At 45.3% G+C, this 15,071-nt stretch overlaps 1 protein-coding gene and 1 pseudogene across 1 annotated transcript; one reads left to right on the forward strand and one right to left on the reverse strand.

Annotated features, from left to right (window-relative positions):
• Positions 1–4,397: 4,397 nt before the first annotated feature.
• LOC102897341 (dimethylaniline monooxygenase [N-oxide-forming] 5) lies at positions 4,398–13,528 on the reverse strand. Its single transcript, XM_006907931.1, has 8 exons — positions 13,394–13,528; positions 11,925–12,113; positions 10,610–10,772; positions 8,948–9,090; positions 7,346–7,545; positions 6,275–6,627; positions 6,077–6,149; positions 4,398–4,770 (listed from the first exon to the last, which is right to left on the reverse strand). The coding sequence occupies exons 1-8, from the start codon at positions 13,526–13,528 to the stop codon at positions 4,398–4,400; spliced, it is 1,629 nt and encodes a 542-aa protein (XP_006907993.1).
• Positions 7,068–7,186, forward strand: LOC112476562 (annotated as a pseudogene).
• Positions 13,529–15,071: the final 1,543 nt, after the last annotated feature.

A 15,071-nucleotide genomic window follows, 5' to 3' on the forward strand; every position in this document is an offset into this window, starting at 1 on the left:
GTACGCGTCGGCTGTCGCCGGGCCAGCTGCCGCCCGACGCCGTCACCAGGCCCGCGTCCCTCGGCTCCCTTCATCTCGTCACCTCGGCGTCGTGTCATCTCACAGCGTCCCGGGAAGGTGAGTGTGGCAGTCACCGCAGTCACGTGACGTGTGTCACAGCGTGTCGTTACAGTCGCTCCATTTTATCGTTAGCTGCCGTTGGTTCGTACGCAGAATCGCCGGGGATTCTGCATATTTGTTTATGTCGAGTCCGTGTCATCACCTGTCCCTGGTGAGGATACTGGGAATGGCCGCATGGTGCGCGCGTGGCCTTGCGTGTTGCTTCAGCCCTGCTGTCCCCTTGGTCGTCCCTCGGGCTTTTTCACGCGTCGGCCGGTGCGGGAACGGCAGACGCAACAGGGCAGAGGTTCACACCGGAGAACAGGTCCACGACGTCGCCATCTCAGAAAGCTCTGAGTCAGCGCCCTCTCGCCCCAGGTCTCGTCCGCACGGTTTGTCGTGTGGTTTGTCGCTCATCTGCCCCAGATTTGTCCTTAAAGACCTAATGAGGCGGCACAGACAGGGCGCACTGCTTAGTCTGGATTCTGCAAACGTGCGGATGGAAGGGACTCTCCTACCTTGTCACTCTGCCTCTGTGGGTCATAATTCTGCCACCAGGTGGCAGTGGTGTGCCCGTCGTAGTCTCAAAGACATTTCTAGGCCTTTTCCTCCACCTGCTGCCTCCCTGGTGTTCTCTTTCCAACTTTCTTTCCAATTTGGAACAAATTCTGCAGTTTCACAATCCACAGATGTCCCCATTCTGGGAAAATAAAGGAAAACACTTTCATTCAAATTTCTTGAATATGCTAATTCATACTGAGCACGCCTACAGAGTCATTGTTCAGATATGTTTAAGTCAAATATTTATGCTGCGGTTTATATTAGTTATACATTTATTTTCAACTTTGAAAATGTTTGTATGTTTAGTTGAACTTTGGGCTGTCCATCCTGACCTGAAAAGGCTCCAGAAAGCTATATTTTAAGAAGTTTCGAGCTTTCGTTGGGGGTGGGGAGGTGGAATGAACAGAATAAAGCTTTGCTAGAAAGCACTTGTCCGAGATAACCGGGAAGGGAGTCTCGAAGGTCACCCCAACAAGAAGGCACGCGAGGCCGGCACAGAGGGGCCCGGGGCTGTAAGTGAGGGGCCGAGGAGTAAGTCCAGCAAGGACTGAGGAGTGGGGAGCAAAATCGGGACGGGGTGGGAAGGGAGATGCAGCAGAGCCCGGCTCCCCTGCGAAGCCCTGATTCAGCAGGGGACGACGTGGTGGCCTGGACCAGGCTCTTCTTTCAGCTCGTCCCGCCCACTGTCCTGAGTCCCAGTGCGTGCGCCTGCACGGGTGTTCCCGTGGGAATTGCCGTATGCCTAGGTCGCCTCAAGTTTTCAAGACAGGGGTGCAGACGAGCTGTAACGGGTGTGGCAGAGAGCAGATGGGACGGGGGATCCACGCGAAGGCAGAGGTGAGGCCGAGGCAGACGCCAGGGGGAAGGAAGGTTCATCTTGTGGTCGGGACGGGATCTGTCTGTTTAAGGAGGCGGCCGGATGGCATTTCCTGCTCAGTCGTTCTTTCTTGGTTCCCGGTGCCAAGAACAGTAGATATGGAATTCCTTCCTGCGTGGCAATGGCAGAAGCTGCGGGGGAACCCACAGTTACTCCGCGGGAATGATCGGAGTGACGTGCGGTGACAGGCTGAGAGCAAACTGATGGCGTGGCAGCGACAGTGACACTTGCATCGTGGACGCATTTCTCAGCCATTAGGCTTTTCAGTTATTTACAGTCTTTCTTATCTACTATCTCATAGGCCATTCATTTCTGGTCAGTTGTTTTTATTATGTTGAAACAAACTAAATTCCAACAATTGGTGGGTTACCGAAATAAATACAACAAAGTAGGTATGGTATGTTCCAATTTTGTGGAAAAATTGTTCGGGTCTTTATATGCATCAGAAACACTTTCTATTCCGTTTCTTCCTTTCTTTTTCTTCCCGGCCATTATGTTTATCTGCCTGTTTCATGCCCGTCTCCCCGTAGGCTGTGGGCTAAGGCAGGCACTTCGGCTGTCTTGTTTCCTGCTAGATCCCCGGTGCCTGGAGCTCAGGAAGTGTTTGTTGTACTGACGAATAAATAAGAGAATGAGCGAAATTGCATTAAGTGGAAAATACCTCTAGCACAGTGTTGAAACAGCGGTGCTTCTTGGGGATTCTGAGTAGGTTTATGCTTCGACTGGCTTTGTCTGCTAATTAAATAGAACGCCCGCCTACTGCAGCGAAGGGAGGGGTTTTCAGAGACTATAAGGACCTATTCATGCTCTGAACTGTACCCAGCAGGGGCACTGAGGTATGAGCCACCCATTGTAATGCCCACTTGAATTCCAACAAGCTGGGAACACTGCGGGCCTGTGACTCCCTGTCTCCGAGGTGGCGTTTACGAGCAGCAAACTGGTTACTGACCCACTGGGTTTCCTTCAAGGCTTTGGGAATGGTGACAGTGCAGCTGTGTGATTCAAACCACAGATCTACTGCTGGCCGTTCCTGGTTCTTTCTCCCAACTCAGGTGGCGCCCTGGGCCAGCCGGCTACACACGCCCATCTCCACCTCACACACAAGAGATGCTCCCGATTCCTGGTGTCTAAAGGACGTTATGTAATTATGTAGTGTAATTAGTTCACGTTTCAAAGTGTTCCACATTTGTAAGTATCATTATTTTGAAATAGACTGCTTCCAAGTTCAGGAAAACCAGCTGTCAAAAACTCTAAGCTTACAAACGCTCCTCATAGGTACCTCTCTCCAGGCCTGGTGGGAGGTCTTCCCTCACAAGTATTTGTTCAGCTTTCACTGGGTGCAGCTCCCTGCTGGGTGTTGCCTTTTCAAGCCTCGCAGAAGGACCCATTCTTGGCAGTGAGCACAGCTGACTGGGTGTCACCACGTGGGGCTCCCTAGTGGCGTCTGATAGATTTTGGGGTCTGCATCTAGCCTTGGCTCCTCTGGTACCTGGAGCAGCCTCCTCACCCTGCGGTGTCAGACGCAGAGCATCCCACAGCCGGTCCCAGGATGCGCACGGTAAATGCCTTGGACCGGAAAAGGTGCTCGAGGACATGGAATCACAGCCTCATCTCCGGGAAAACTTTTATTTCTAGAGTCAGTTCAACAAGTTTTTGGTCTTTAGCTTTCACGAAACAGCATCATCGAAATGAATGTTTCTGAGGGACACCTTCAGAACTGTAACCCTTGGGATTCAGAAATCCACAGAATTCTCTAAGAAGTGAAAGTACAGAGACTTTAAAGAAGACGAAAAGTATTTTTTTGGGCGATTTCCCAGGTGTGCCTTGGGTAAGCTTCGAGGCACAGTACGTGGGTTCCGGGAGACTTCTGTTGCTTAGGCCGTCTTGGTAGCTTTGTGTCAAAGGTCAGGCTCTAACTTGGGATCTGACCTCGACAGGACAGGGACGCAGCAGAGAATTCTGTTATCAGGGACACAGGAAGAACGGCTAACTAACGGGCTTTGTGAGTGCGGGGAGGACCTCACAAAGTCGGTTAGTGGGAGGAGAAGGCATCTGGGGACCGAGAACCCTGCTGGCACCCCCAAATCACATCTCTCCAGTTTATGGGGAGGCACGGATCTAGACTTGTCTTAATATAATGTAGCTGTTTATATAATATAATTGCTTATTTCTAAATGGTGAAACTTTATCGAAAGGTCTGAGATACATTGCACTCTTTTCTTTACTTGTTTCTTCAAAATAAAGGGGTTGTTTTCAGATGAACTTAAAAGAAAACCATATTTAGTGTCCAGTAAACTAAAGCCTAAAATATTTTTCCCTGTGATTTTTCATGTCTGTGCTGTAAACGTCAGCATTAAACACAAACAAACAAAAAGCAGTATAAAAAGTAAGTTTTTTCATTCTGGATGAGAATTTGATAGAATTACTCAGAGGAAGAAAAGATAACCTTGAAAATAAAATCAATGATAAAGTATAATTTTATTTATAAATCCCTTCAAGGAAAGTCTGGCTTCGTGAAAACAATTTTGGTTTACTTTATGTTGCCAGCAAATTCTTACGGCTAAGACAGGACACCTCTTCCTGATGAGCTTTTGTTGTGCATTTGCATTCATGTTACAACTAGAAGTATGACATATACGTATTTTTAAAGAAAGAAATCTATCAAGTGTATCTAGATAACATTTTCTGTAGCGAAAGAAATCTATCAAGTGTATCCAGATAACATTTTCTGTAGCAGTTATACTTGTACTAAATAACTTTGAACATATGTTACCGGCTTAATAATTCTACAATATAACGATCCAGGATGAGTAGAAACTTACATGCTTTTTCTACTCAATGTTCATTCATCTATTTCCATTCACCACAGCAAAGAGTACAAATGTGCCAAGTACACCGAGCCAGCAACCAGAAATGCCAGGCCGACTGGTGCCATCTTCATCCAGGAGAACAGTGAGGGCGGGCGATGGTCCTCACTAGTGATTCTCGTCTTCAGGGGCTTGATGATTCGCTCTCGCTGGGGGAGGATGGCCTTCCGGGCCCCTTCCCACTTCCCTGGCCCCTGCAGCCGGTACTGGTATGGGGTGCATGGGCCAAAGAGAATCTCCATGGCCAGCTTCGGGTCCGAGAGAAAGAGGACCAGCAGATTGGGCTTCACACCCACCTGGGTGGCGATTTCGTCCATGTACTCAATGTAATTCACTTGGATGTTGTCGTTGATTTTCTTCACGGACCTGGAGCGGGGGGAAGGGCAGAGCTGAGTGTCGTCCGAAACCTAGAGAGCTTTATGTCTACCCAGTTTAGAGGGGGAGAAACAGGGCTAGGAGGCTAAAGCGACCCTCTCTCCATTGTCCCGCTGGACGTGCTGGCCAGTGCGCCCGCCATAACCTGCGCAACATCAATTTTTAGTGAATGAATTAGAAATGTTTCGCCTCTTTTCCTTCCGAATGTTGGTAGGAATGGCCCTTGAATGCTTCCTCAACCATTGGTTTTCTGTAGCTTTCGTAGAACTAATTATAAAGTTGAGTGGGTTCATGGGAATGCATTTCGTTTCTTTACTCGAAAACGCATGCATGCACATTAGAGTATTTAGAATCCTGAAACCTGTGGCGAAGTAATTGAGATATTCATTTGCGTATTTTCTGTCTATGTTGCTCTCTCCCCCTGTTCTATCCAAGTGGTCCGGCCTTTCGTGTTTCCTTGTCTCAGACATTTTTTGTTACATGATTGAAAATCATCTTCCTTGCAAAACATCTCCACTTGTAGCTATTATTTCCTTAAATTCTAGGCTCATGGAAGAGGATATGATAAATATCTTTGAAGGCAAGAATGGGGAGGGAGGGACTTCACACCGTGCGTGAATAGAAGTGTGGCGTGAAAGGTTCTAGGGCCCATGGCAAGATTTCAGAGCGGGGAGCCGGGAGCACTGGGCCCCGAGCTGGAGTCTCACCCTCCTCACGGAAGGAAAGCCAAACCCCCCAAACCTACAGAGCGCCCTCTAGACACGAGCGTGTCAGCAAGGAGTGTGATGTGGTGAAGTGCAGAGATGATCCCCACATTTTCGGGGATCACATACATTTCCTGGATCCCACCGAGACCCTGGAGGAAATATCGATAATGACCGAGACTTCAGATTTCATAGGATTTAAAGAGAATACATGTATGGCAACGTGTCGCATAACCGAGACCTGGGCTTGGTCTTGTGTCACATAACAACATAGGAGATGGAGGGGCAGACTCACATCGTCGTGTGAGATGAGGCACGGATTTCGACCCCAGAAAAGGAATTCCATGATCCCTTCGAGAGTCCCCAGCTAGCTGCTGGAAATTCAGATTTCATAGGATTTAAAGAGAATAAATGTATGGCAACGTGTCGCATAACCGAGACCTGGGCTTGGTCTTGTGTCACATAACAACATAGGAGATGGAGGGGCAGACTCACATCGTCGTGTGAGATGAAGCACGGATTTTGACCCCAGAAAAGGAATTCCATGATCCCTTCGAGAGTCCCCAGCTAGCTGCTGCCCGTTATTTATTTACCGTTTCTCTATCGCCTTCATCCTCTCGGTGATCTCTGCTGTCATTATCTTTACTGGGGGCAACTGGCTCAGCCCTAGAACAGACAGTTTGGGGTTGGTCAGGATTCCAAGGAATCGTATGGTGTCGAAAGGAGAGAGCTCGGTGCAGGAGTAACGTGACCTGAACCGTTGGGTCTTTCTGCAGCGCTGATTCACGTACCTTTGAACACTCGTGTAGCCCAGCGAGACTGGAGTTCTGCTATCGTCAGCACGATGCCCACGGTCTGGACGAGGCCGATGACAGCCAGCGTTGGCTTCTCCAGGTTGGGGGGGAACATAAGTTTGTACAGGGACACTTCGTTATTAGTGACATTGATCAGACCGTCGAGGAAAGGAAAAGAGAAGCTGTACCCTGTAGCAAAGATGACAACATCGATATTCTCCTCTGTGCTGCCGTCGTCAAAAATGGCATCCGTTTCCGTGAACTCCTTCACGTTGGACCTCACTTGGACTCTTCCAGAAATTATGTGATTTGGCAGATCATCACCGAAAATTGGAGCCTGATTTGAAGGTCTACATAGATATAAAAAAAACCCCACATAAACAAATATACTAGAAGAAAGTCATACATGTGCAAAGGGCCTAAAGCTGACAATTTGTGTTTCTCCCTAAATCTGTGCTTATCCAACTTTCTGCCTCTAATAATAGAGGAGAGAAATTTTGTGCCCTCCGTGCCTTAGCGGCTACCTCAGCCCTATGTGTTTTGAAGTCTTAACGTTTTATCTTGAAAACTCATGTGCTTCTTGCATTCTGTAATTTCCTCGCTCTAATCTGTTTTCATGTCCAGCTCCCTCCTCTAGACTTAAAGTCTGGTCAAAGGGAGGCGAAGCATATTATTTATTTTTGCGTGTGGCACATTAACAATCAACATTAAATGATTGCCGAATGAATAACAGAGTGAAAAATGGCATCAGAAAACAAAGTCATGTTTACGTGCAAAAACATATATTACAGTCTACGGCCACGCCACCCTGAATGAGCCCAATCCCGTCTGATCTCGGAAGCTAAGCAGGGTCAGGCCTGGTTAGTACTTGGATGGGAGACCACCTAGGAAGCCCAGGTGCTGTAGGTGTAAAGAAAAATAAAAACAAACATATATCACAGATGTGTTATAATGTGTGTTTCTATGAAGAGATGTCTGAAGTCGACCACGATAAACGTCAGCTGGTGGAAGCGGAATCGTTTTATGGCGCGCATGCGCGTAATGACGCAGAGCCATCCCGCTTACTACCTGTGTCGGGGCTGCAGGCCGTAATGCGTGTGGTCGAATCTCGTGGTTAGTATCGCCTCCAGCTGCTTGTCCATCAGTGTTATCGCTGCTGTCTTCCTGAGGTAGTATTTGAACCGCGTCAAGAAGATACTATCCATGGGATACCCGTTGTCCCAAACGCGGTGAAAAATCCACACCCCTCGTCTGGTGCTGAGGAACACCTGCGGGAGACGGGCACGCCCGTGAGGCAGAGAGGACAGTGGCCATCGCGTTACTTTTACTCGCCTTTACCCGTTACCCAGTTTCGAGAATGCTGGCCACCGTGAAATAAGAGGTAAAACACTGTCCAGTGGTCGATATTTAGTGTTTTACCAGATCTGTCTACTGATTTTCAGGAAAAGGCTGCTCTGTGACACCAAATTTCTGAATGAAAAACATTTCATTACTTAGTCTGTACGTTTCTGAATTACTATTAAAAAAGAAATTCCTGGACGTTGACGTAGCTGAGCTTCCTGTGTAAATAAGAGTTTGAGTTTAGAAGTGAGTGAATTCTCTTAACTGCTACATAATTCTACTGTATCGTTTACATCAAAATAAAAATGTATGTTGAAAATATAAATGAATCAAATTATTCAGGACCAGTATCTTGCTTAATAGAATGCAGCCAGAATCACTTTCAAATCCTTCTGTAATATATTTGTAAACTTTTCTGTATTCTGATGCAATTTGAAATGATAATGAATTATTTGTTTGATTTTGGTGCTTTTGGTAATATCGAGGTGATGAGGTCACACCTTAATTCTTGTTGATCGAATCTTAAATTGAAAGATAGATTAGATGGAGGCTGGTGACCATGCATTTACCTCTTAAAATGCTCACTGAATTTTTAAATAACTAAACTCTTAGTAAGTGGCTTGTTAATAATTTCTCCTAAAAACTTAAGATAAATAATAATAAATAAAAATAAATAAGTAAACATTGAGATATCTGAATATCTCAGTAGGTTGGGTTTTCCATTAATTAAGACTTTATTAAATGCAGTTAATCACCTTGAATTCAAAAGGTATCTTATTTTCTCCTAAACTCAGAGTATTGGTAAGTTTTCAATGAGAGAAGGAATGCGGAATAATCAGTCATAAATGAAGTTCTTGGATAACTTGCTTTTGTATGAAATGAAACATGCCTAAAACAGAATTGATTTCCTCCTATCTTCCTCCGTCACTATAGATCATCTTTATCACATATTCATCATCTTTATCGATTCTCCTCTTTTTCCTGGTCTTGGATTCTACCACCAAAAGCCACTGGTCACCCACGGAAGCCCAGTCCCTTGTCTTGACCACCATCTGGAGTCTATTCAGGAGCCAGGAGCCACTGTGATAGCACGAAAAGCCAGATTCATTATCTAACATTTTGTTTTAGCTAATGTTTTATTTCATTAGCTCAGTTAGTTATGATTAGCTTACACTGTAAATGTGAGGCGTCTAATTTGCACGTCTGGTCCCCATGAATTGGGTTTCACTTTCTTTCCCAGTCCCTCCCAGAGCAAACCCACACTGTGGATGGCACCCACACACGCAGAGGCTTCTGTTAGCGCAAGCCGTGGTTTCCTAGCAAGCAGACCTGCTTTGCGACATGGCCGAGCTCCATTGCAATGTCCACTCCAGAGTTCCCGATGCCAACCACGATGATTCTCTTTCCTGAAAAGGCCTCGGGACTTTTATACTCCCGACTGTGGAAGTAACAGCCTTTGAACTTCTCGATGCCTGTGGCGGGAGAAGAGAATTTCTTGTTATGCGAGTCCTTGTCGCATGGCCGACTCAACAGGGAAGGCCGTGTTCTGCATCCCCTGAAAAGGCGAGACTGTGAGTCTGCATCCATAAATTCAATGTCACCCTGTGCCCTAAAAAAGTTAAGTTTATAGTCCCCATAACTCAAGGAGAGAGGGAGTAAACTCGAAATCACTACCTGTGGGTTCCAAATACAGATTAGTGACCCAATGAGGTCATGACTGGTCGATCTGCCTTGGGCCTATTCAGGGCGAAAGTTTCCCACCACTTTCGTGGTGATCTAGTTTCATTCCACTGTTCTGTGCAGTCTGAAGCAGAACGGTGAAGCAGGACACCGGTGGGGGGCCCATTGCTTTGCCGTTCCCTGTGGAGGGACAGGGCCTTTCTTCATCAATTTGACACCTCTTCTGCCTTCCAAGTGCCTGACGGCCTCAGGCGCCCCTGGCTTTGCTGAGCCCTCACTTCGCGTCTGCCACGCACCCGCATTTCCCCCACAAAACCCATCCAGATAGACCCGTCTCTCTACACAGGGAGGGTCTGAGCAAGGAAGTGAGTCCAAATGAAGCTGACAGGTATGTAACGGTTACTAAACAATATGAGTCATATCATAATTGTATCATAATTTTCAGAACATATTGCATTTTAACATTCGGAAGGTCAAGTGCTTTCATTTTACAGAAGGCTGTGTGGGTGCACAGACACAGAAGAGTTCGGTATGTGTCGTACTTCGCTCAGCTAGCAAGTTGGAGGAGCAAAATCCAAGTTTAGGTTCTTTGGCTTCCGTTCGGGACTCCTTTAGCCTCAGTTCGCCTCAGCCCCACAGAGTCTTGTGATGGCTTTTTAGGCGACATAGAAGGACACTGAGACATCACATATTCCTCGACTGACTCCCGATGACGGATGGAAAAGGGAGGGCAAGTGGAGTCGCAGGAAAGGGACAGACAGCGTTTCCTTAGCGGGGAGTATCCGCTTCTTAAAGTAATAATTTAAATGGGCACTGTTTTACCACACAGAATTCAAAGGCGGCAGTAAGCTGGATTTTTTTTTTTTTAAACAAATCAGTGAAAATACATGATAAATGAGAGTTACTTTCAGCTCTAACCCCATACTCGTCTTCATATTACAGACAATCGGATTCCTAAGTCTGTGGATTTTGCTAACTTTTTGCTGGTTTTGCTTGTCATTCGTCCCTGAATTTTTTAATTTCATTTTCTCTGGAGGGGAGTGAGATCAAATGAGTTGGCATAAAACTAATACCATTTAAGTGGGAGCTATTTTTTTAAAAAAATTTATTAGAAGCTATATGAAACGATAGTAAATAAAAAATAGGAGTGGTTGCCTTCTCTTGCTCGTGTGTTTCAGGGTTGGGCAGTTAGTGCATCTTAGTGAATGAACCCCAGAAACATTTCATTAATTCTGGTCGTGATGCTCAGTTATTTTGCTCAGTAAGCTCTCTGGCAAGTCCTTTGCTACCAAACAGATGCGAGTGACGCACCTGGGAAGCAGTGGAGCGGGAGGTAGGGGTCCGTGTGATGGCCACTGCAGACCAAGACCCCATCGAATACCAGGGTCTCCTGTTTCTCGTCTGCCTCCACGACCACATCCCATTGTCCACTGAGAGAAAAATCTGGACGTTTCCTCACGCTCTGTACCTTGGTCTGAGAACAAGGGCACAAGCACAAATCATACACAATCATTGGGTTTAATTCCTCCTCCCCCAGAACCCACAGACCTGCACAATACACCTCAACTGAGGCGTTCACCCCATCCAGCCCCCCTCTCCTGGGTACTCCCGTCATGACTTTGCTGCAGGTGCATGTTATGGTCTCAATGTCTGTGTCCCCAGAATTCATGTGCTGAAATCCTAATTCCCAAGGGTGACAGTATTAGTAGGTGGTGACTTTGGGAGGTGATTAGGACTTGAAGGTGGAGCCCCTCCCTTATAAAAGAGCCCACAGAGCTCCCTAGCCCCTTCCATCCGGTGAGGACAGACAGAGAAGCCACTGGCTGTGAACCCCCACCCAACCACGCTGGCACCCCGGTCTCAGACTTCCAGCCTCCAGAACTGTGAGAAACAAATTCCTGTTTAGAAGCACCCCCCGCATCTGTGGTATTTTATTAGAGCATCCCAAATGGACCGAGACAGGAATTTTCAAGATATAATGGGTAGTTCATTAGAAAACCAATTTTCCATAGAAATAGAAATAGTTGAGATTTAACTGTGAAAACACAAAGAAGTGACTGACGCCACAGGAATAATAGTCTCCTTCCAGGAAGATGTCCTAATGAAAGAAAATAGTATTCCTTGTGGCTTTCACGCGGCAGCATGGGCCAGGCCCACTGCCCTGGGCTTGACTTCGGAGTTCCAGAGACGAGTTCATGCCACGCCATGACCGTTGGGCGGGGTTTTATGTGCATGTTGACGGCGGTGGCTGTAGGTAGGTGGTAGGAACTGCACAGATCTGAATCTTTCCCGTGTCCTTTTCATGACCCTGGTTCTGTATGATTTGGCTCAGTCACGACCACCATGACTATAAATCCTTCCACACTTTGAATTTAAGGCAAAAAGAGAGGACCCTTACCATGCTACATCAAAGCATCATCATAACCAGCAAAACTCTCCAACCTCGCGTGTGATCTTCAAAATGTCACTTCACTATAAGTGATGGTTTTCTAGGGCAGACGCTCACTAATGGTCTTTTCCTGTGATCACACTAGGAAATGTCAAGTGGAGCTCTGGGGTGTGCACACATGAGTGTGTCTGCACATACATGCACACATGCACGTGTAATATTTCATTTGTATCTTACCTTAAAACGGATGTACTTCAGGATGCCGAAGTGTTCGGCGTACATCTTGAAGTACTCCATGAACCTGGAGTTGTGTATGTAGTTGGGGTAGTGTTCGGGGAACGGGAAGTCACTGAAGCACATCATTTCCTTGGAAGTGTTGGTCGTCACAGATTTGTAGATACTGGGCCTTCTCTCCAAAGTATTTTTCTGCAGGAGAAAACCTTTCTTAATAAAATAAATCTTGCAATACCAAGAAAATCAAAAATAAAATATTTGAAAGAAGAAAAATAGTTGCAGGTATAATAAAGCAGTACCCTGCCTTTTTTTTTCTCAATGAATATTTTCTCCCTCAGTCCCATCTCTTCTAGAGAAAAAGGTGACATGGAGTGAACAATAGGGCTTACAGCTGAGTTCTCAACAGAAATAATGGAAGTCAGAAACGATGGAAGGATATGTTTAAAATAAATGCTGAGATAAAAATATGTTGACCTAGGTTCTTGTATCCAGTGAAAATACCCTTCGAAACTGAAAGTCAAATGGACACTTATTCAGACAAACAGAAGCTGAGAGAATTTGTTGCCAGCAATTCAGCATTTCTAGAAACGTGAAAAGAGGTTCTTCGGGCTCAGTGGGAATGAACTGAATGGAAGTATGCAGACACAAGAAGGAGTGACAAACACTAGAAATATAAACAGGTGCCATAACATTAACGTTAACATCTAATTAAGACAGTCCTTAAAAAGAACAAAAACACTCAACTTTACCATAAAAAAAGAGTAATTAAGATAGTGGTACATGGATAGAAAAATAGGCCAGTGAAGAGTTAAAAAATAAATTTACACACGAACAGTCACGAATTAAAAAAAAAAGACACCATTTTAATTCAATGGAAGAAAGGATGATGTTTACAATAAATAGTGCTGTATCCACGGGGTATCTGATGAGAAAAAAGTTAATTTTGATCCCTATATCTTACTATATACAAAGAGTCATTAAACTTAGATTATAGACTCAAACCTTAAAGGTAAAGCAATAATGGTTCTGAAAGAAAACACAGAATTTCTTCAAGACCTTGGGATAGAATTGCGTATTCATAACACAAAAACGCAAACCATGAAAGAGAAACTTTACCCTAACCACCCTGTACTCATGCTATGTCGGGCGGAAAACATTGGTGACATCCCTAACCTTGGGGACAATACTCTCATCAGTTGAAAGAATCTTCAACTACTGTCCCTTTCTAATATTTGCCATGGTCACATGGACTCTCAGCTACCAAGAATGGAGTCCTATAAATTTCATACCTAAATCTGCAATGGACATATATTTACATATTTCCCCAGTCAGTAACGCGAGCAAGATTAAGATAATTAATTTAGTCTTCAAATGTGGTACACCGTATGTCCTGTTTGGGAAAGCCGTCATCCAGATTGTTACAAGTATTTTAAAAAGTTACCTGCTTAAGATCAAATAAAAGGCAAACTTACTTGAAATTTCCAGAGACCGCCAATATCGTCATTCCATTCAAAGCAGGTGGGCTCCAGGTCTTCATCTAAGCAGCACTTAATGGCAGCCAGGCCACTAATTCCAGCTCCGATCACGGCAATCCTCTTCTTGGCCATGATGTCTCAGCTGGGCGACAGCAGTGCAAAGCTCTGTCACTACCACTCATTCCGTTGGAATAAAACACTACTTTGTCACAAGGACCTAGAGCTTGCCGCCCTGTTTTAATTATTCTTATCAACAGTGATTACACCAATATGTTGACTAGCTGTCAAGGGCTATGATAGGTATAAGGGACACAAAAACATACAGAAATGGATCGATTTCATAAAAACGTGCTCTATATAATCAGAGAAAGAAACACAACCTGTAATTCCCAGGCTATGCGATAAATACAATATTACCATCTACTGTGTGTGGTACAGGCAGGCAGTCTGGGGAAGGGATGCCCGCCTGTCCTGCCGGAGGAAGTGACACACATGCTGAAACTTAAGGGGGTGAACGAATAGGAATTAGCTAGGTGAGAGACCAGAAGGGTGGATGGTGTGCGCGTGCGTGTGCGTGTGCACGCGCGACTTTCCAGACAGGGGAGATGAGTGTTGGCAGAAGTGAGATAACAGACTATGAGAAAAACCACGGGCCGTCTCACAGTGCTGAATTCAGTGAGGTGTGGATCGACCCGGGGCCATTAGATGTGCCAAGGCAGTGGCCATAGTGACGTTTGCCAGAGAGACTTTGCGGGAGCCGCGGGGTAGCAGTTCCTTGGTAGGAGAAAATAAGACCAGAGAAAGTAGAAATATATAACAATATCAATTAATACGCCATATACCTAAAATTACAGTGTCACATGCCACTTATATTGCAATAAAAAATTAGAAAAATAAAACGCATGTATTGAAAATGGTTTAAGAGGAAAAAACTGAAATCATTATTTTAAGTATCAATACTAAGTATCTCTGAGCCTCATCGCTTATTCACTTGTTCATTTACCCATTTACTTATTTGTTCGACACTGATGTCCCCAACTGCAGACTTGGTACTGTGCCTTTTGCAGAGGCCACAAAGAATGTGACTCAGTCCTTGGCCTCAAGGCTTCAATCTCAAGGACGGGCAGCGCAGATGCAGTTAAAGACACCATATTGTAACCATTAAGGTTGACACACATGCAAATTAAGCCTCCGCCTTGTTGGACCACCACCCTGAGTGACCACCTGGACCCTGCCTGCCTCTAAGTACTGAATTCGCCATTCTCGTCAGATGCCGGTTCCGCTGTAGTAACATCCTTCCTTTCTACGGGTCACCTCCTGTGTGAAACTTTCCCTGAGCTTCTCAGACATGGTTGGGCGCATGCTGGGGGTGACCACGCCATGCCTTGTATTGGTCTCCATTACTGCATTTCGCAATCTTTTTATTATTTATTATTCTGTCTGCCTCATTTTGCTGAGTGATACGCACCTAGTAAGATTTGAGACTCAGCCGACAACTGATAAATGCCTTGAGAATCGTATTTGAGTAAGTTAATTTCTAAACCTCCCTACTTTTTCTTTGTACTCGCTAACATAGCTAAACAGTAAGAATACTATACCATATGTCTATAGTCAGATAAAATATATTATTGACTATTCCCACAAAGCAATATGTATGTGAAGGCAAAGGTAAGAG

This window comes from Pteropus alecto, unplaced genomic scaffold (assembly GCF_000325575.1).
Source record: "Pteropus alecto unplaced genomic scaffold, ASM32557v1 scaffold101, whole genome shotgun sequence".
NCBI lineage: Eukaryota > Metazoa > Chordata > Mammalia > Chiroptera > Pteropodidae > Pteropus > Pteropus alecto.

Coding starts and splice junctions, on each gene's coding strand:
- LOC102897341 (XM_006907931.1), bottom strand. CDS start 13,528: ATGGCCAAGAAGAGGATTGCCGTGATCGGAGCTGGAATTAGTGGCCTG. Junction 12,114..13,393: donor GCGGTCTCTGGAAATTTCAA/GTAAGTTTGCCT, acceptor TTTCTCCTGCAG/AAAAATACTTTGGAGAGAAG. Junction 6,150..6,274: donor GGCTACACGAGTGTTCAAAG/GTACGTGAATCA, acceptor TGTCTGTTCTAG/GGCTGAGCCAGTTGCCCCCA.